This window comes from Sinohyriopsis cumingii, chromosome 17 (assembly GCF_028554795.1).
Source record: "Sinohyriopsis cumingii isolate HCF-2022 chromosome 17, ASM2855479v2, whole genome shotgun sequence".
In the NCBI taxonomy this organism is placed as follows: domain Eukaryota; kingdom Metazoa; phylum Mollusca; class Bivalvia; order Unionida; family Unionidae; genus Sinohyriopsis; species Sinohyriopsis cumingii.
The window spans coordinates 9,448,817-9,472,293 of record NC_142977.1 but is presented as its reverse complement, the minus strand read 5'-3'; the positions used below and the strand labels follow the sequence as shown (position 1 = coordinate 9,472,293).

Genomic DNA, 23,477 nt, shown 5'->3' with positions numbered 1-23,477 from the left:
CTTTCAATGTCATTGTCATTTAATAACAGCATCTTTCAATGATATTGTCATTTATTAACAGCATCTTTCAATGATATTGTCATTTATTAATAGCATCTTTCAATGATATTGTCATTTATTAGTAGCGTCTTTCAATGATAGTCATTTATTAATAGCGTCGTTCAATGATATTGTCATTTACTAATAACAACTTCATTTATTATTAGCGTCTTTCAATAATATTGTCATTTAATAATAGCGTCTTTCAATTATATTGTCATTGTTTTTATAGCGTCTTTCAATGATTGTATCATTTATTAATGGCCTCTTTAATTGATATTGTCGTTTATTAACAGCGACTTTCAATGATATTGTCATCTATTTACAGCATCTTTCAATGATATCTTCATTTATTAATATCGTCCTTCAATGATTGTATCATTTATTAATGGCTTCTTTAATTGATATTGACATTGATTAATAGCATCTTACAATGATATTGACATTTATTAATAGCGTTTTTCAATCATATTATATTTAGTTATACAGTTTTATTTCCCATACTAATGTTGTAAAGTTATTATTGTTTTATTCTTATTCATTTTTTGTCTATTTACCTCTATTCACGATCAGCTTGGTTTTTTTTAAATTCATGCGCTGAGATCCAAAAGTCATACTTTGCTCGCAGATAATCCGTATATAATTATATATTTTACTATGTGTTTGTTGAGCATCTATTACTTACTACATGATCAATGGCTAACACATGAAGTTGTTAAATCATTTATTTTTTACACTTGATCTGTTAAGAACAACCTTTTGACTAGCGACTAGGTATGCAACAAGGTAGTGTTCTGTCAACAAGTCTTTTTTTGCTTTATTCACAGAAAGTCGTAGCCTTCGCATTAAAATCATATGTAGACGCTAGTATCGCGCATCAACTGTGATCAATCCATAAACTATCGTCCTATCAATTAGCACTTTTTTCATTTTGTTTTGGTTTAATCAGACTTGTGATAAGCGTTCAGCACCTTTTCACTTAAGGATTCAACGGACAGACGGCTAGATGATAAAATAAAGTGTCAATAAGCACGAGGATGTCATGATCTCAATAAATACAGTACAAGTACATCTGTGGTTTTGCACAGCATGTAACTTGATACAAAAAATTTTAAATGAAACATTTGGCATTAAAAGTAAATACTTTATTCAGTCTAAAAGTATATAATTAACTATAAATTGTTTAAATCGATCATGCATTTATCCGAGTGTAAACAATGTCTATTCCATTTATATACAGACAACGACAGTCTTAAATCAACCAAGCAAACACCACATAAATGACGATGACAGCAAGAAAGTTATCGACAGTGGAAAGAGTTACATGAAAACTCCGATTTAACAGACGAATACTTTTACAGAAAAACGCAAACTATAATGCGTATTAAAATGAGACACACACATTCGTCAGACCCTTCTGTCATCAGACCTTTCTGTCATAAGACGTTACTCAAGATTATGAGCAATGTACGTTTCTGTCATAAGACCTTTCTGTCATCAGACCTTTCTGTCATCAGACCTTTCTGCCATAAGACCTTTCTTTCATCAGACTTTTCTGTCATAAGACCTTTCTGTCATCAGACCTTTCTGTCATAAGACCTTTCTGTCATCAGACCTTTCTGTCATAAGACGTTACTCCAGATTATGAGCAATGTACTAGTAGACTATTAAATCTCATTAAAAATATACAGAACATAAAGCATCACTGTTTTGCTTTGACTGGTCACAATAAACTGTGAGTAAAATTTCGAAAAAAAGTAAAGTTTTTTGACGAAGAAGACAGATCTGACATAATTTGAACTTCATCAAAATTATAGAGTTACTTGGACTGCTCTTCCATTTCCTGAATAGGTCGCCATAATTTAAGTATCGGCGGATGAGTCTCTTCGACACATTTTGTGCCCGGATCTCGCAAGTTCGGTTGCCATTCCCCATTTACGCATGTGGCACCACTAGGACCGACTAATCGATATCCTTGGACACATTCATATACAAGGCGTGTTCCATGTTTAATTGTCCGAATATAGTGCTTGAAAATAAATTTTCCCTCCACCCCTTTCTTGTAGGCAATACCATGTTCAATGCTACCAGGGTTATCACAGTAGGCTGCAATAAAAATGGGAAACGTGAAAAACATATATCTATTTATTTTATCTATTTATTTATCTGTCACTATTTATCTTCATGCTTCGAGGTTTCAAAGACGACACGTGTCATCGTCTGAATTAACATGCCTCTTTATACCCCAAAAATGCAAGTTACTGAATTATTTGGTCTCTTATAAAATCGTTCTTACGTAGTATTCGGGAGAGGACATAACCAAAAGGACAGCAATCTGATTTTAATATTCTCTCTGGGCTGCCGTACATTTGTAGTGCTTGAAATATAAAGTTACGAATAATTTTTATCAACTGAAATTCGTGCGACAGCAAATAGAATTGCAGCTTCCAGGATTCTGTAAATAAACTGAGTCGTTTGGGGCTCAAACATAAATGAGAGTAATTCTGGACAGTATATGAGACATTTTTTGTGGTTCCCCATTCACCCGTGGGAAAAGAAAGATTAAAGTTATAATAAAACAGGGTAAAGAAACGATAAACAAATCAATTGTTCAGAATCTACAATTAACAAATGACAGACCAGACAATATATAGTATTTATCATGAGTGTATATTGGCAACCGTATTGAACATATTTCTGATTAATTGGGTTTTTTTTCTCTTCAAACTCAGTATATTAATACCACCATTGCCTGACAAAGGGCAAGCAATTCCTTTTAAAGAGCTTTCTTTAGACTCAGAAAGAGTTGACACCTGTGGATAATTTTGAATTTCATTTTAAACGAGGGTTCTCTAATTCCAATTTCTTGCAAAACTTTGGTTTTGACTTTGAAGTTTATCTCCCCCTTGACTGCAAACCGTGCAATTTTACGGACCTACCCACTTTATGTTTGGTACATAATACACTTTACAAGCAGTAAAGTATTTCCGTCAGTTTCACGATTATTGTCTTACCGGGCACGGTAGTCTCCATGGTAACAGCATTATTCTTCATGATGTACATTGTGTTTATCGTCGACGTTAGTTTAACAAATCAGCATTCCATCCCCACAAACATGTGCTGATAGTGATGGACAAGTTTGGGGGCTAATTTCTAAAGCTATGTCAACGTCATTGTTATTGTTGTCGCTATCGTCGTCGTCTTCGTCGCAGTAGTAGTATGAGCAGTAGCAACAATTTTAAATTCGTTAGCACGTGCTTTGAATATATTTATCCTAGACAACATATCAAACACCGAATTCAAGTGCTGTATAAGTGTGCATATATGTAGTTATATTCAGAGAGAGAGAGAGAGAGAGAGAGAGCATTTACCTTCTTCGCATCGTGGTTTTCCACCGACCCACTCTCCATAGTTACAAGATAAATATGGCGAGTCTGTCTCCATGCCAGCCAACCGGTATCCAGGGAAACACTTATACTTTGCCCTGTATCCGTGCGCCTGTCCCAGAAAGATTCTCATTCCATCGTTAATTACAGGGGGAGGCACTGCACATGGGGCTTTAAAGGTAGAATTGATATTTTTTAAACACAAAGAGTTATATGAAAGTGTTCATTTTGCCCCAATGGCCTCTTTGGGGTACCTGCCACACGTACTAGCTTCTACCTTTATCAATTTTAATTTTCCATGCATGTGATTGTGATCAGAATTGGTCATATATGACAGCAATCAATACACACTGCGAGCCATGAACAATGAATGAAGTACATTAGCACCAGTTTGAATCAATAACCAGGCCTTTGTGTGAAGATTTAAATTCATTTTCCCCGTATTTAATGCTTATGTGGAGGGTATACAGTAAGCCATGAAATTCATATTCCCCGTATTTAATGCTTCTTTGGGCATATATTAGCATTATATGATTTTTTGGACGAATACTTTGATTAGATAGCATTTAACGTTCTCTTGATAAGAGGTTAGTTTATTTACTCTTGCAGATTGACATTTAAACAGTGCTTTTCCTGGTAGTAGGGTGAAAGATCCATACGCTTGGTAGGAGTATTGGTGACAGTCTACGTTACAATCGTCTGTCAGACGTTTCTCTGCTTAGACTCGGCATGTTCACCCTGATAGCATGAAGGATTTTCTGGGTTCTCCGACATTTTGGTTTAACAATACGACCGTTTACTGTGTTCTAGTTTTTGTCACTTGGATAATTCCGCGTACAATAAATGCGCTATATTGCAATCCATGCTATTCCTAGTTTATTTGTGATAGTCGCTTATTGTTTCCACATATATCTATTTGGCTGCCGATAAGAAAGACGGCCGACATATTGTTAATAGTAACAGCAAAATAAATTTGCTCTTGAAAGCAGGGCGAAGATAATTCCCACGGCTGCAGGCAGGGCAAAGGTAATTACCACGGCTGCTGCCAATCAGTGATGAAAATTCTGCGCAAGGATTTCGTGGACTTATTTATCCCAGTCAAATTCTCATAAAATAATATGATAACGTGCTGACATATCAAAAATTAATAAACTAAAACACTATGTGAAAAATATACCAGCTATGTTATATATGTAAAATAAAAAATTAATTGGAGCTCTGTTCTTGGTTTTGTATGACAGTTTCATCGTATTTTGCGCTGTATCGTGGAAGTTAATAATATATAAGGTTAGTTAGATGGTTTCTTATATACTTTACGGCCTTACCCTAAGAAAACGACAGAAGCAAAAAGAACACATTTTGTAAAACTTAAACCAAACATTTAACTGTGTAAACTACAGATAAACATGGTATATTTAAAACAAAAATCAAAGTTGATTTGATCTCGTTTATTGTACAGAGAGAAAAACGGTTTGGACTTAATTACATGCTCGCTTGATTCAGTTTGTCGAACAGGGAGCCAACTTGTTCTGCCTTACTTACAGGTTGACTTGATTGAGTTTATCGTACATAGAGCCAATCGGTTTTCCCTTACCTGAAGTTTGACTTGATCAAGTTTATCGTACAGAGAGCCAACTGGTTTTGCCTTACCTGAAGGTCGACTTTATCAAGTTTATTGTACAGAAAGCCAACTGATTTTACCTTAACTGCAGGTTGACTTGATCGAGTTTATCGTACAGAGAGCCAAAATGGTTTTCCCTTTCCTGCAGATTGGTTTAATCGAGTTTGTCGTACAGAAAGCCAACTGGTTTTGACCTACCGTCTGACTAGGGACAATGGACGAAAACTATGCGCTGCGAAAAGCAACACCAGTTCAGACAAGATATTATAATATGTACTAAATTCACGTAAATAGTTAGGAATATTTACTTTGGTATCTATTATCGCAACAATTGTGTAGAAGAGATCAACTAATGCCTGACTGGAATTTTGAAAATAATGCATCGAGAAGGTCAATGACAAAGTTGGATTTTTTTCTTCATTTAGGCCATTGAGGAATTGGATGTTTTTCTTCATTTAGGCTACTGAGAAGGTTCGATGTTTTCCTTTATTTATGCTAAATATCCCACAAATTTAACTTAGCACTATTCAATATTGTTCCTTACCTGCGCGTTAAATATTGGTCCACCCCAGGTTAGACTCAATCTGTGTCATCTAAAGGGAACGTGCTGAATTTCAGGTTGAATTGTATTAATTAGCGAGTTTCCCATTGATTTAGTTGCGAATGTGATTTATTCATTCATTTTCTGAAAGTATCGATTTTCCCAACATATTTTGCTGCACATAATTTTCATGTCAGGTGACAGATTACATTTTTAGGTTCGACACCTTAACGTTTAGTTGATAGTAAAGCTAATTCCTCTCGTCGAATTTCGAATACTGGTGAGAGTCAGTTGGTTTGCAGATTAGGCCGGTTTCTACGTTCCCCTCTAGGAAGGTTGACTGAGTATGCAAGAATACGTTGGATCTGTTTCATGCCTCCAACGTAAATGTAATCATAGATGGAAGTCATCTCATATTCAAATATATTTTAAAATTATCGCCTGTTTAAATTCTATGTCGTCAGCGAATCTGCACCAACTGAGAAGTTTAAGAGGAGCATTTTTGCAATTCACCCATTGAAAATATTTGCCTACGATGGTGCTCTTTTATTGTCCACTGCAGGTCCATTAATACAGAGGAAATGGTCGCTGCTGAATACAAAATTGGTTAACTTACAGACATGGTTTTTAAGCTTGAAAAAAAGTAAGAGAGAGAGAGAGAGAGAGAGAGAGAGAGAGACTGCTGATTCGTTTTGGAGTTCACTTTCTCCTCAGTCTGATTTTGGTTTGCTTGTTGTTGCTTTTAGGCTAGTTATCCTTCTACTGTTCAGGTAGATATATTACCCTTACTCTCAATGAAGCTGCTGTCATGTCCATATAAGCACTTATTTTGATTAATAACCCATTGAAAGGAATCGTCTCGAGAGTGCTCTTTTATTTAATAACCCATCAGAAGGGATCGTCTCCTCCCCATGTAAAAATGGGAAACCGTACATGTTCCTGCACCATTACAAAATTTTCGTGTCGTTGAGAAGAATTATTTTGCAAGAAGAGTTCAGTCTAATAACATTTACCAAAGAAATACTGTCGTGTAAATTTATATAGTACCCTGCTGGCAAACTTGCTAAAATCTAAAGCACGTCTAAATTGAGACTGTTTTATCAAATATTGAAAGGAAATGTCTGAACCTACAGATTTGTGAGACATTTGTGAAATTTATAAACGAATACCATAATAAAATGATATAGTTACCAAGATCTAAAATAGGCAAAAAACGTAAAAGAAAAGTCAAAGAGAGAGAGAGAGATTACATGGTGCACATTCTGGAAGAGATGTCCACGTGCCATTGTCACATCGGACCTCTGAGCTGCTTTTTGGAACCAGACCACCTTTACATGTATATCGAATGGTGGCGCCGTGGTTAAGCCAAACAGATTCGCGTCCTTCAGTGAGTGATGCATTTGGAATAGCGGGTACCTGACACTGGCCTGAAAGCAAGTTTGATATTTCTCGGAATCAAATTACAATCATCAATTAAATCAAAATGAAATATCTACTGGAGTCCTTTCTCGTTAAACCACGCATGCAACACAAGACTAGAATGTACATGCGAGAAGAAACAATATAAAACTACAAATTCGAGATAGATAACACGACCAACAAAGAGAGAGAGAGAGAGAGAGAGAGAGAGAGAGAGAGAGAGAGAGAAAGAGAGAGAGGGGAATGGCTAGATGGACTGATACACAGACTGTATTCATTCCCTGTCGCTTGTCCAATTAACCGCTGACTTACCAAGACATATTGGCGGCTGTGAAGACCATGTGCCATTAGCAAGGCATATCGCCTGGAAGTCGTTTCCTTGAAACGTAGTGCGTATATTACAGCTGGAATGAAAATAGGTCTTCCAATTCAATCATTATGGAAACAACCAATCAAACAAACAAGTAAGCAAGCGTACAATTAAACAATTAAGTAAATAAATAGATGCATTTCTCCTTATGATTACATCCATTATATGATACTTTATCTATCTTGTATCTATTTTTTATCTATCTTGTATCTATCTTGTATCTATTTTTTTTATCTCGCTTTAATCTATCTATTAAGATCCATCTTGTATCTATCTTTTATCCATCTTGTATCTATCTTTTATCCATCTTGTATCTATCTTTTATCCATCTTGTATCTATCTTTTATGTACTTTTTTCTGTCTTGTATCTATCTTGTATCTATCTTATATCTATCTTTTATTTATCTTTTATCTATCACACACCAACCGATAGGGATCTCTCGTATCCAGTAGAAATTAGTTTACAAAATCTGATCATCATAAACTAACGAAAAAATTATCATTGAACAAATATTCACAGAAGTCTAGATGAAAATAGTCTTAATAGTCGACCAATATTCATGGATGTCTACATTTGTTAAAAGTATTCGCACAAGCCAAGGTGACAGCAAAAACGATTTTTAGAATTGGAGACCATTTGTTCTTAAGCCAAATCAGAGAGAGAGAGAGAGAGAGAGAGAGAGAGAGATGAACTTCATCTCTACTTTGGAAAACCAAAACGATTACACCAAATGTTTGCTCTAAGCGTGTGTTAATTTTAATTCTGTAATTGTGATAAACTTTCATTTTTAGAATAGCTTCGATTCCATGGATAGTAATTGAAAACGCTTTGAGCTGTATTTGTTTGCAAAACATGGAACGGGTCACTGGTAGAACTCAATTTGCAAAACATGGACGCGTCACTGGTAGAACTCAATTTGCAAAACATGACGCGTCACTGGTAGAACTCAATTTGCAAAACATGACGCGTCACTGGTAGAACTCAATTTGCAAAATATGGACGCGTCACTAGTAGAACTCAATTTGCAAAACATGGACGCGTCACAGGTAGAACTCAATTTGCAAAACATGGACGCGTCACAAGTAGAACTCAATTTGCAAAACATGGACGCGTCACTGGTAGAACTCAATTTGCAAAACATGGACACGTCACTAGTAGAACTCAATTTGCAAAACATGGACGCGTCACTGGTAGAACTCAATTTGCAAAACATGGACGCGTCGTCACTAGTAGAACTCAATTTGCAAAACATGGACGCGTCACTAGTAGAACTCAATTTGCAAAACATGGACGCGTTACTGGTAGAACTCAATTTGCAAAACATGGACACGTCACTAGTAGAACTCAATTTGCAAAACATGGACGCGTCACTGGTAGAACTCAATTTGCAAAACATAGACGCGTCACTTGTAGAACTCAATTTGCAAAACATGGACGCGTCACTAGTAGAACTCAATTTGCAAAACATGGACGCGTCACTGGTAGAACTCAATCTGCAAAACATGGACGCGTCACTGGTAGAACTCAATTTGCAAAACATGGACGCGTCGTCACTAGTAGAACTCAATTTGCAAAACATGGACGCGTCACTAGTAGAACTCAATTTGCAAAACATGGACGCGTTACTGGTAGAACTCAATTTGCAAAACATGGACACGTCACTAGTAGAACTCAATTTGCAAAACATGGACGCGTCACTGGTAGAACTCAATTTGCAAAACATGGACGCGTCACTTGTAGAACTCAATTTGCAAAACATGGACGCGTCACTAGTAGAACTCAATTTGCAAAACATGGACGCGTTACTGGTAGAACTCAATTTGCAAAACATGACGCGTCACTGGTAGAACTCAATTTGCAAAACATGGACGCGTCACTGGTAGAACTCAATTTGCAAAACATGGACGCGTCACTGGTAGAATCTGCAAATCATGGACGCGTCACTAGTAGAACTCAATTTGCAACAATCAAACTATCATTAGATATTCAGATTCTACTGTACAAGACGGTAATGCGAAATATGAGGTACATGTTTGCCTAAAATATTTTTTTCCGGAACAAAGGTCAAATTTAACTTCAATAGCATAATCCTTTAGAATTATAAAATCTAATTGTTAACTCGAAACTACGTCTTGTGTTCGTCTTAGTTGTTGAAAATATTAGCTGTCTTATTTTACTGGCTGCATATGTAAAAATCGTTACCTGAAGAAAATGGTGGCACCCACTGTTGTTTTATGACCTATAAGGTAACCATTCCAAAATGGACCGGGCCATCCGCAGTTTATTTCTGAAGATAAAGAAGTACAATGGGCAAGCATTCACACATCAGACCTATACTTAAACATCTTTTATTGCATCCATTTATATTTGGAACTTATATGATATAGAAAGTAACGGATTCGAACGAAGATCCAAACATTGTGAAGATGTATGAATATATGGCGGACGATACTGAGTTGCAATGACACATTATAGTTGTTGACTATAGTATTCGCGCACACTCCCAATTATTTGTACCCCCTACCGAGTTTACAACAAAAAGCAACAAGGATATGTAAAGTGCACTTAATTTAGTCATTTCATTCATCAATTTATAATTTCTAACCTGATTGTCGTCAGGGGGTCCCAAACACTGCAACTTGTCAGCGTTTCGAATCTAACAGGAGTTTCTATGGCAACACAGTAGCCATATTTGTATGGGCGAGACTATGGTTTCAAGCAACAAATGTGATGTAGCTCACGGTCTTTGATAATTTCAATAATTCCATACATTTTGGAGTTGCATCTCGTTGAACACATGTATACAAGAGTTCCTCCTTTTTATTTATTCAAATTGTTTTTAGAAATATTAAAACCAGACACTGAAAACATTGGACGCAGACGACACAGCTTTTACTGAAATGGCCTGTTCTAGAAACCAGAAAAGGACAGTGAGCAGTCTGTCAGTTTCTTTACAACAAGAGCATCCGTTTTGTTTCAAACGCCATTAAGTCGACAATGATAAGGATCCATTGGCGACAATCCGGTTAGAAAGTATAAATTGATGAATGAAATGACGACGTTTCAGCATTTGTTTTATGTCCTTTGTGCTTTTCTTTTATTTAAAAATGAGTGGGCGGGGGGACAAACTAACGGAAGAGTGCGAAACCTACAGTCGAAGTCAAGACTCTCCTAGTTAAACATCAGCATTTACCCAAGGAAATACAAGCATAAAGGTAAATAACAAAAAGGGTTGACAAAAGGTGTGAATAAAGAAAAAAAAGAAGATAATAGAAAAACTGTTTTAAAATATTTTTTGAGCAAATATTTCTTGAGCATTGTTATAAAATTGAGCAAAAAAGAAGGGAAGAAAAAAAAAGCATACTGAAATTGAACAGTGCTTCTCTGTACCGAGAGGCGCTATAGAAGCGATGCTCATTAATTTTAAATATAGATATTAAAGCTTACGTCAGGTCATAACTGGTAGAAAGGCATGTGTGTCAATAAAAAGTGTGCTCAAGTAAATCATTGTGACGTTTCAATACATTATGAATGGCATAAAATATTCGAATGTTTATTTCATACGTGGGCTTTATATCACCATATAAAAAACGTTTTTGAAGTTAAATTATCATATCACAATACCAAAACGTATTTGAAGTTTAATTACCATATCACTATACAAAACATATTTGAAATTAAATTATTATACGGTTTGAAAGATTTAGTTCAATCCATTGTTCCTAGTAATTCTCGCCAAACACTAAGCGTTGAGCAATTGCTTCTTGTCCAAATCTATACAGAGGCAATCCAATTGCATACTTTCTAACGACTGAGATTAACTGCTGATTAAGTGAGATCAATTTGACCTAAGTTGATCATAAAGAATATGTAATTTTCTTTTACGCTAATAAAAGTGTCTGGGAACATGACCGTCACGATCGCATATTACTCTTGGGAAGGTGTTAACGGAGTAACTTTTCAGGTATCTAGATAGATAATGTATACCATTCTCGTTTGACTGATGGAAGCTACGAAGTTTGCAATAAGGAACTGAAAAGACTAGAAGAAGCAACGAAGTTATAGTGTGGATCTATGACTGACTGAAGGAAGCAACTAAGTAGTAAGGACTAGGGGTGAAACGATTCATCGATATGTCGATGCATCGATACTTTTGCTGTAACGATACACGTATCGATACAAAACGATACTTACCGTATGCAAGTTATTTTAGTCCTCAGCAGTAAAGAATAATTATTATTAATTTGCTTTATTATTCTTTAAAATTAAAAATCATTTGAAACAAAACCTGCAGTCACAGGTACTCATTTGTGTTAGTAAAAACGAAAAAACCATTGGCAATATTTGCTGGCCGTCTATAAATTAACAAGTGACAACATTCGTAATTTGCCCCCACCCAGCCCCCGCTAATTATCTCAGCCAAGCAGCATGTTGAGCATATAATATACATAAAGAAACGTGTTCCACATGTATAATGAAGAACTTTAATCATTATTTCATAACCACTTTTACGGGAAGTTTCAACATAGAACTGTATTATATCTACTTTGGTCCATTTGAAAGCTACACCATATTTGTGTCGCACGGTGAAATATGTTGCATTGAATTCTCATTGGTGGTTATAACTTGTTCCGGTCCAGGTTAAACAATAACCACCAATCATAAATTGGTGTAGCTTATTCCCTGCGTGACAAACAGGAAGTAATGGAAACGTAAAATAGAAACCATCGCAATTATCATTAATTGATATGTAACGTACTTAAACAATGATGCTGTCAGAGTGTGCGATTGCATGAATCGTGCAAAAGTTATACGAATTTGTGAACTTGAAGAACAGTGATGCGCGAGAACTCCCGAAAATTAGTTTAAAATGTGCTCGGTGAATTATGCAACTTTTATTTAACCGTTCTTGCCTTGTTTTTCTGGTAGGTAACTTTACACATCTGCGTCCTTCGAGCATATCATGAGTGGTTGCTAAACCAAATTTGATTAGCACATGGTGCTCAGGAATAAGCATTATTATGGCGTAGTTTAAGCCTCGCATGAACAAAGTTTTACAAATGCGTGTTTAAAATGCGGGCTATCTAGAAAATCCGAAATGTATGATTCACTACGCGGTTCATTAAGCTTTCTTTTGGCAAATACTGGCTGGTGGTAGTGATGATGACAATACATTTTAAAGTTATGAAGTATATCGGATTACTGGAGCTGGGAAAGTGTTAGTGGAGATATCAGTGAGTGATTTTGAGCCAAAAAAGTGGTGTTGAATAAGAGTCAAATGTACACATTGGATAGACAAAAATAGACAGCATGATGGTCAGACTCCCTTTCAGCGCTTTTTCGAAATTAAATGTAGAAAGGGTAGAATACTGGGCCTAATTAAAATAAAGACAATTTAAATGTATAACGCAATTTTCATTTTTGTATCAATCACTTTATCTTAGCAGATCATATGCTAAAAAAGCATATATCCATATCTGGGTTAAGATAAATTGAATAAATAAGGGTTAAGAAAAAGAAAATAGGTAAAGATATATATTTGAATACTTCTGTTTGTACAGGTAGACTAAAGCATTGATGGACTAAAAACCTTAATGCAGCATTATGGAACAAAAAATAAAAAATCTGGCATAGTAGTCACTAAACTACTGATTCAGCTAAAGATATTTAAGTGAAAAATCCTATTCTGGAGCAGATGTATCGAAAAGATACTGTCTGTGAGCTCTGGAGAATTGTACATATATAATAATGATCAGTTTCCCAGCACATTCAAGCTGCCAATGCTAGCTATGTATATGCCCCTTCAGAAAGAAGCACATAACAATATCCATTCACTGATAAGGAACAGCGTATGATCAGAAAGTTCAACATATTAATGTTTATGCCACCAGAGGTGATATCTTTTAAAGATGTTGATTTCAGTACATCTCTAAGAAAGTGGAACAGGAAGAAAGAGAGACATATACTAAAGTATTAGGTAAATATTGAAATGTGGCCGTTTCTTCCTCTCCATTTTTTCTTTTACTCCCTCATCTTTCTTTGGCAAAGGGGGGGGGGGGTCCTTCTTAAGATAAAATCCTGGCAGTATCTCTCCTTAAATTGTACATGGGGAACAAATTTGGAATTTCTCTTTGTATGCAGAGACATTTAGCCAGTGAATGAACGTCTCGATGGAATAAATAAAATTAACACGGAATAAGCGATGAAGCAGATTTCAATCAGCTCAAGTGTATCACGTTGTGTAAGTTAAAAAAATTATAGGTCTTTTTGTTGTCAATAGTTTACCTTCTTCACTAACAGATACAAGTACCTGTTTATTATACGTGTGTTACAGTAATATCACTAACAGCTGTGGAATCAGAAATGAAAGAGAGGAAGGACTTGAACCAATTGTCATTTTAAATAAAAGTGATAGCTTTGTGGTATTTTGTCTGGATTCAGGACTTTCACATCCTTTTACTTTATGTTAATCTTTAATAGATATGAACTATGTTGTACCAGTCTGGATTCTGGGTACCTCATTTTTACGTTGTTTAAGCTCTGTTTTCTCAAGTAATACACATTTGTCCCAGACTAAATTACCTTACAACAAATTTACTAATTGCTTCCTTAAACTAATTTATTTTTTGTGGAAGATAATATTCGTAGGATAAAATCTTTAAGAAGCCTCAATACATTTAATTACTTGTCCACAAATCATACTTCACTGTTACGTAACGGTGTGTCAATCAAGTACTAGTGTATATGATTGGTGTCAGTCAAGTACTAGCATATATGATTGGTGTGTCAGTCAAATACTAGCATATATTACTGGTGTGTCAGTCAAGTACTAGTATATACGATTGGTGTGTCAGTCAAATACTGGTATATATTACTGGTGTGTCAGTCTAATACTAGTATATATGACCCGTGTGTCAGTCAAATACTAGTATATATGATCGGTGTGTCAGTCAATTACTAGTATGTTTTATTGGTGTGTCAGTTAAGTACTAGTATATATGACTTTCGGCTTCTGAAAAACTATGTTCACCTTGCAAACTTTTTCAACAAAATTTAGAGCTGAATATGACCGCTACTGACAAAAACATTTTTAATTGCAAGTAAAGACTATAATTAAATGACTAGTTTAAAATTGAGTCAAGGGGCATAACGCTTAGAAGTGGATCAGGCATTTGTTTGATGGTGAGTTTGAATTTTAGAAGTGGGTAGTTAGTTGTATTTGGAAGGGCTATCTTAATGTGATTTTAAGTATGTTGGGGTTTTTTCCATTGGAAAGGAAAGGTTCTACTGCTTCCCTCCTCTGTTCCTCCAAATCCACAAAATGCACTCTGAGTTGTATGCTTTGTAACGGAAGCAAGTTCTGAAGTGTAAAATATCACTTTGAGTTGTTTGCTTTGTAAATATGACGGAAGCAAGTTCTGAAGTGTAAAATGTCACTTCGAGATGGAAGATAGTTAAATATAACTTAGTTAATTTGCTGTAGCACTGAATTGCAATGTACATTTAAGCACATGATTCATGTACCTGCCTGTTAAGTGTCGCAATTGCCACTTCGGTTTAAGGGTAGATAACTTTAATTTTAAGGGTAGATAACTTTAATTTTGTGGACATTTCAATAATTATGTTCTTTTTTCTTTTTACATTGAAAAGTTATTACAGTCAAGATTTTCGTAAGGTGGAAAGTATTTCAATTTTTGTTTTAATGGATGCTCAGACATTGATAACAATGAAAATCTCCATGATTTGTAACCAAGTCGTCATAACGTCCAGACTTGAATAGATAGTTTAACGGTAGACTATGAATGATTAGGTGATATCCCCTGATTGTAATGTAATGACAGTGATACTCCACTGCTGCAGTACAATTTGTAACAGAAACAACAACAACGCATGAATCACTTATTCTCAATACCGAATTTTCATGGCTTTCATGATTCAAACGAGCAATTCGAACCTACAAATAGAAAATTGAGATAAGACAAACCGGAAATATAATTTCTTGAACAAAACTTTCAAAAGTAAAGTAGTATATATTAATGATTGAACAAGTTGTAACTAAAGCTTTTGTGCAGTTCAATAAGGGCTCAAAATTTTACCGAAGCAGATGGAACCAAATTTCAACATGAATCACAGACTATACCAATTTCAACACGGTGTTGGTCAATGTAGCGACAGACTGAAACCGTGTCCAACCGTGTTCGTCTAATTGCAGACTGAAATTGTCTCCAGTCAGGTTATTGGTCTAATTGTGGACTGAGATTGTGTCCAATCAGGTTTTTGGTCTAACAGCACACTAAATCGTTTCCAGTTAGGCTGTTGGTCTCGTTACAGACTGAAATTGCTGTCTGTGAAGTTTAACACAAACTCATATAGTGTTCAATCATATGGTCTTATCCATTCACGGACTGAAATCGTGTCCAGTCAGGTTGTTTGTCCAATTTATGACAGACTGAAATCGCGTACAGTCATGTTCTTAGACCAGTTTAAGACATACTGAAATCGTGTCCAATCAGGATGTTGGTCCACTTTAAGACAGGCTGAAATCGTGTTCAATCACGCTGTTGGTCAAGTTCAAAACAGACTAACATCACTTCAGTCAGGTTGTTGGTTTAATTACAGACTGAAATCGTATCCAATCTGGTTGTTGGTCTATTTACAGACTGAAATCATGTCCAATCTGGTTGTTGGTTTAACTTCAGACACTGAAATCGTATCCAATCAGGTTATTGGTCTAATTACAGACTGAAATCATGTCCAATCAGGTTGTTGGTCTAACTGCAGACTGAAATCATGTCCAATCAGGTTGTTGGTTTAATTAAAGACAAACTGAGATAGTTTCCAATCATGTAGTTTGTCCAGTCATAGATTGAAATCATTTACAGTCCAGTTTAGGACAGATTGAAATCGTGTCCAGTCAGGCTGTTGGTCAAGTTTAAGATAAACTGAAATTGTGTCCAATCATGTTGTTGGACCTATTTAAGACAGGCTGAAATCGTGTCCAGTGAAGATATTGGTCCACTTTAAGTCAGACTGAAATCGTGTCCAATCATGTCGATGTTAAAGCTTAAGTCAGACTGAAATCGTGTCCAATAAGTCTGTTGGTCCAGTTTAAGACAGGCTTAAATCCTATCCAAATCACTTTATTAGTTCCGTTTAAGACAGAATAAATTCGAGTCAAATGGGGACGTTGGTCCAGCTTAAGACAGAGTGAAATCGTGCCAATAAGATTGTTATTTTCTAAACATAATATGTCTATACTTAGAAGTTGTATTTTCTTCCAATCAATAGCGGTGTAAATATTTTGAATAAATTTAAAACATGGACAAGGAAAATAAGTTTAATCCGAGAAAGGACCTAAAGGTAAACTATGATAAAGTAAAATTTAGTTAATCAAACAGTGGACCTAAACGTAAACCAGGGTTTAGGAAATATAGGTAATCTGAGAGAGGACATAAAGGTAAACCCCAAATCGAGGAAAACAAGGTTAGTACGAGAGAGGACCTAAAGGTAAATCCGAGTTAATTCCCATTTCCGATGGCCACACCTTGGTCCAGGAAGCAAACCTTTTCATCTAATATGCAATCACTCCCTAAAACTTTTTATCTGCGGCCCCTTGGGTCAGTAAGAAAAAGATTTCAGAGACGAATCCTATAGAACATCAAACCACTGAATTCAGGTTTCAGAGACGAATCCTATAGACCATTCGCCAACATGCGCTTACAGTTCGCACGCATGAAAACGACAACAAACAAATAATAGTACTTTAAAGGTGGTCGTAGTTTAAAGGTGGTCGTAGTTGGTGCATGGACGGTATATGTTTCATACTCGTTTACATTTTATACATGACAAGTCTTGCAGACCTCAGTATTGCTGGCACCTGATTTTATCAGTCATGTCATGTTGTCGGGCTTAGTAAGTCTTACACTAATATTAATGTATATTTTATATAAAATCGAGCGTACCTTCACATCTTGTTTCCTCTCCACTCCATGTCCGGTCCGCCAGGCATCTTCTCTCTGCTGAGCCTACAATCTGAAACTTTTTGTCACAATCAAACCGCAGAACAGTTCCATAGGTATTGCTTGTACCAGACATGACGCCAAACGGAGGCGCGCTTAGTTGGGGACATTCAATGGCTAAATTATAGTAAAGTAAATTAAAAAAAAGAAAATAAATAAATCTTAAACATCTTTGATACTCTGAAGTATACGCCTATAATATGGCTTGCCACTAACATTCTATTGGATCAGCTTGAGAATCTGTTGTGTGCAAACAATAGCAAAATCTTGGACTTTCAAAACGGATGATATACAAGAATTCACCTCATCTGCATTTTATAAATAACCCCGATTGAATAAATGCAGGGTAGAAGAAGAAGAACTAGTGGTAAGTGACATATTTAAATTAAATATGATACCAAGAACGTGGCTTAGAACAATTCAATCTAGTCACTTCCCCTTCACTAATTTACATGTAAGAATGAAGTAAAACCGAATAAATGAAAGCATCATTTGTATCAGAAAGTGAAAACACTGAAAATTAATAAGATTTGCATTTCTGAAAATAAAGAACTTTTTGAGGAATACATATCTTTACATATTATATTACATGTCAGATTTACTGTAATACTAGCGATACCGATATTGTATGCATTGTCTGAATGGATTTAAAACTGGCCGGAGGATATAGCTTTCATACAATACAGGAGCTACATCATACAACACTGAAAGAAGCACAACAAATAGTATACAATTTGGTAACATTATGGTGTTAACTATGTGAAAGTTTACAAATTTGCTAGTACCAAAAATTAGTTTTTCTTACTTCTTCGTTTGGTATTTGCACTCATTAGCGTGCATAATTTCCAATAAAACAGCTATAATGGGGTCAACAGTATAGACTCGAAGATATTTCATTAACTTCATTAACTTACGTATGCAGCTCGGTAGGTTACCAGACCACACGCCCGTGCCTTCACAGGTCCGAATTGGAGAGCCACTTAGCTCAAACCCGACGTTACAGTAATACGTCACCTGATGCCCGTATGTGAAGAGGAAACCTTGTCTGTGGCCATTTTCAATATCACCAGGGAAACCACAGTTCCGGGCTGGAAATTAAAAATCAACATGCCAACGGTTAGTACAAAATTAATTTCTTTAGCACCTAGATTCGCATTGCAATGGTGATGTTTGAGCCCTATTCTTGCTAAATATACAGATTCGTACACGGATTTCTCAGTCATATGTATGTAGTGGACGAACATAAAGCCAAAATAAAAACTTCCACATCATTGTTCATGTTAAACTACATTATAAAGTGTACAGTTTTGTTTGCCATAGCAGTGTATGAAATTCAACATTATCTTTTTATTTTAATTTATTAGAAGTGAAACGGCAGTATATCCGCAAGAATCAAATCAGGCATAGTTGCAAATAAGTTAACTTTAGCAGAAAATATCGGGCCATGATATTACCTTTTACAATTCTTTCTAAACATAATACACAAATAACTTATCAATTTTTAGGAAGCTTTTCCCCCTCCATCAAAAATCTAACACACGAGCAATGACTTTTGGGTTGGATTCAAGATGAGTCCTAGTGTACATAGTATAGATTCTTCTGGCGGGGATAAATTTTCATTTATACAAAACAAAGCGATCACAGTGGTACGCGCGAGCATTAGGATCAAGTGATTTTCGTCTCGATGATACTGGCTAAATGATTTAGTGCCATTTCAAAACCTCTTTCAAACTTTCTACATGCTATTTCAATATTTCGAGTTGCTAGCTCTATTTTTCGAGTTCGTATACAATATGCTATATATAGCAGATCGCTAATTAAAGACGCAAATTAAATGTTTTGATGAATTAGCCAGGAAATTAGGAATTATCCCAGGAACTTTAAAGACAACAAGTCGAAATAAAAGATAGCATGTCCATATTTCGAGATAGCAAGCTGAAAAGTCGATACATTAACTCGAAATTTCACGATTAAAATTACACATGACTCTAAAACTTGTTCGTACTATAGTCATATAACCATAAACAAGCTACAATACTATATGTTATAAGACTAGCGCCACTAACGAATGCATTCCAAGTCCAGTCCAACCCATTGGCTGTCGCCATTACACATGGTGCGGGGGTTTCCGTGCGGGGAATAGCCGTAGTCACAGGAGTATGTTAGCTGTGTTCCGGAAGGGTAGTATTCCTGGTCGATTTGTCCATTATGAATTGCATGCTCGACAACTGGGGGCTTCGTGCACGTGACTGGAAGGGATATGTAACACAAATAAAACTAGAATGGAATCATGTCTGGAGAGCATTCGAGAATCATATAAGCATGCTGACAAAGGGAATTGTCAGAGAATAAAGCATGATTCCGTATAACGAGATGGTGGAAGAAACGTGCATCACATGTAAATTGATTTGATAAAACAGATATTTTCAACATAAAAGAGTAATCAACTTTAAAATACTGTTATGGTCTGCAACAGGTATATGAAACAGTCAATTTTGTTGAAAAGTGTAATTGTATCACATACATGGGTCAATCTTGTCGCGGTCAGCGTGATACGTAACATTTAACATTAATGTATGGGCTGGGCCCGCAATAAATCGCTAGATGGTTTAAACATTTCTGGTTTGAGGCACAATTAATTTTTAATTAGAATCTGTTGTGATAATGGTCAGAGAGATATGTTAACTTTGGGTTAAGTAGCGGGAAACGACAACAAAGAGACAATTTTGACCTTTGGAACTAAGTGTCATAAAATAAGTTTTTTTTTTTCTTTTTCAGAACTAGTTTTTAATAAAGGCGGATTAGAGCGAATTATTCTAACTTTGATGGGTACAATAACTGTTTGGTGGTTCGAGAAAGATAATCTGACTGGCTAAGCTAAATGAAGGGTTTGTGTTTTCCATTCAAAATTCTGCGTTTTCAGTAATTTTCCTCCGAAATTAGTCGGTCCAAATTTTCTACTGAAGCGGAAGTCTTGACATTGAGGGGAGGGTAAAGTATTATCCCGTTATAAACTATCCAAGGGACGGGTGTCTGGAAGTTGAGAGACACGGGACTTTAAGAAAAGAGAGATACGGCTTCATAGAAAGCACAAGGTTTCTTTCAATCACATAAAATATTTTCACTGATATCAGTTCGTAATTATTTGTTGCATTTATTCGTTTTAAATTCAAATTTTCCTTGAGTTCGGGAATGAAATATTTGCATTCACTTATCTTGAAGGTCATGTGGCTCATTTATTCTTTGAATGTCATACATTGTCACCTTGATATGAAGTTGTTCGAATTTACTCCTTTTGTATGCAATAGAAAGCATCCGAGGGATTTCATGCATTACCTATGATACGAATTTTACGAAGGGGTAACAGATGCGAATCATATAGGCCAGGAATTGACTTGACTATGTCTGGAAATGTTATGCCAATGAATTGCTAGTTAGCAAGTACTGTAGTATAGATAAGACACGAAGACCACTAATTCATTGGCATAATTAAATCGTAAATTCTTTCAACCGAGAAATTGGCGCATACTGACCGACGTAGTCCAGTTAGTGATTTGTAGCCCATAGGGCGTACTACTGTTTACTAAAGATGCCTAGTTATGTCATGGTTCTATCAAGGAATGAGGCTTTCAGCTAGAGAAGTACATTAATATGGTCGTGTATATCAGCTGCGAACTGATCCATAATAGTTCTAATTCTGTTGAATTACGATAAGACGATATCCGAGGTAACAAGAGTGGGAATTTGTGCTCGATCCCAGAATAAAAGCCTGGCAAAATGTTTAGGTTGTATACTTTTTTATGTATTTGAAAGGGGAAAAATAGCTCCATATCTGCGATACGGTGTGAAAAAGGAGAGCAGGCAACCTGGCTACGAGAGAGAGAGAGAGAGAGAGAGAGAGAGAGAGAGAGAGAAAGAGACAGACAGACAGACAGAGAGAAAGAGAGGGGGAGGGAAATGAATACGGCGATTCTAATCTTGTAGCAACGTTGACTTTGAAAGGACCGGATGCGCCAGGTTATGAAGGCATGCTGAGTACATGAGTTCGATCATTCACTCGATTCGAGGATGAAATGTGTTTTATTTGTATAGCAGAACGGCTAATTGCATTTGTTATCAATTTTGTAATTTTATTTCTAAGAAAAATGTTATCCTTCAAATGTCGTGATCAATATCATTTGTTTATGTAACTGAGTAAATTGTTATATTTTAATTACCAGGCTTCGTGTTGTTCTATTCTATATCTTTGCTCATATCTCTTGTTATTTCATCCATTAATTTTATATTTTATGTTATTATTGAGTTGATCCTGGCAATAGCACCGCAATAACCAAACCCAAAAACGCAACATAACAAAAGAAAATCCTCACATGATATTTAGTGTTCAGTATGCATATTTGGTTTAAAATATGTATATTGAGTGTACATAATGTATATGTAGTACTCATTATGAATATCTAGCGTAGATTCTGTATATTTAGTGTACAGTAGGTATATTTTGGTGTAGAATATACATATTTATGGTACAGAAGGTATATTTAGTGTACAGTAGGTATTGTACAAACTTAGTGCAAGGTCTGGTGACTGACGAGAACAATAGAAGTTAGTCACACAACATCGTTAACGTTCAGAAAATAAAATGTGAAATAGAATTCAGAAGAAAAAAATTGATGCAGTTAGTTATTAATGCAAATTGCATGCCATGAATATGCTCAATTCATGTTCGAAAATCTGAACATTAATGTGCGGATTATGTAATAAACACAGACACTTCAGTAGAGAACGCCACACAGGTATGAACGTAGAGCGATAATGCAGTTCTCCCATATATGAATATAGTCGGCAACAACAACAGAAGGTAGGATGAAGAGAAATGATCATGTATACTATATCACTGACGGTAAGTAGTTCAAAATCACAGCAGAAAATAAATTGGCTGGAACCATCAAAGGGTCGGTAGAATGAAACCCCGAGTGGAGACCAAGGGGCAAAGCACCCATTTGTTCCTGCCCTTTTTGCGTGCCGTGGGTGCATAATCTGCCCCCCCCCTCCACCCGCATATGGATCCTGACATCACATAAACCTTATATAACATAATAATAGTTGTACGTAGTTAATAATAAGAAACGAAAGTAGGTCCCTGATTAAAAAAAAAAAACACATAAGGTTCAATAAATTCCTGAAGTGAATAAAAACATTAGATTCAATTAATTCCTATATGTGAATAAAAACATTAGATTCCAAGAATTCCTGGTTTAAAAAAGACACAAAGATTAGATAACTTTCAGACGTGAATTAAATCCCATTAGATTTCATGAATTCCTCACGTGAATAAAATCCCATTAGAGTCAATAAATACCTGACGTGAATAAAATCCCATTAGATTCAATAAATTCCTGACGTGAATAAAATCCCATTAGATTCAATAAATTCCTGACTTGAATAAAATCCCATTAGATTCAATAAATTCCTGACGTGAATAAAATCCCATTAGATTCAATAAATACCTGACGTGAATAAAATCCCATTAGATTCAATAAATTCCTGACTTGAATAAAATCCCATTAGATTCAATAAATACCTGACGTGAATAAAATCCCATTAGATTCAATAAATTCCTGACTTGAATAAAATCCCATTAGATTCAATAAATACCTGACGTGAATAAAATCCCATTAGATTCAATAAATTCCTGACTTGAATAAAATCCCATTAGATTCAATAAATACCTGACGTGAATAAAATCCCATTAGATTCAATAAATTCCTGACGTGAATAAAATCCCATTAGATTCAATAAATTCCTGACGTGAATAAAATCCCATTAGATTCAATAAATTCCTGACTTGAATAAAATCCCATTAATTTCAATAAATTCCTGACGTGAATAAAACACGTTAGATTCAATGAATTCGTGACGTGAATGACAAACCCCATTAGATTCAATAAATTCATGACCTGAATAAAACACATTAGATTCAATGAACACGTGATGTGAGTAAGAAACCCAATTAGATTCAATGAATTGATGACGTGAATAAAACACTTTAGATTCAATGAGTTCATGGCGTCAATAAAACAT

The 23,477-nt window shown here is 35.6% G+C and overlaps 1 protein-coding gene across 4 annotated transcripts in view; it reads right to left on the bottom strand.

The window, feature by feature from the left end:
* Positions 1-1,162: 1,162 nt before the first annotated feature.
* LOC149777723 (protein lev-9-like) overlaps positions 1,163-23,477 on the bottom strand; it is a 95,860-nt gene continuing 73,545 nt past the window's right edge. For 2 of the 4 annotated variants that reach the window (XM_089938772.1, XM_089938771.1), the window contains 7 exons: positions 18,311-18,484; positions 17,340-17,513; positions 9,580-9,664; positions 7,319-7,410; positions 6,838-7,014; positions 3,411-3,596; positions 1,163-2,145 (listed from right to left, as the gene is read on the bottom strand). In XM_089938772.1, coding sequence (XP_089794898.1) covers positions 1,859-2,145; positions 3,411-3,596; positions 6,838-7,014; positions 7,319-7,410; positions 9,580-9,664; positions 17,340-17,513; positions 18,311-18,484 — 1,175 coding nt within the window. In that variant the 3' untranslated portion in view covers positions 1,163-1,858. Of the gene's footprint in view, positions 2,146-3,410; positions 3,597-6,837; positions 7,015-7,318; positions 7,411-9,579; positions 9,665-17,339; positions 17,514-18,310; positions 18,485-19,462; positions 19,646-23,477 lie in introns of all 4 variants that reach the window. The other 2 variants (XR_016415448.1, XM_089938770.1) reach the window with 2 other exon arrangements.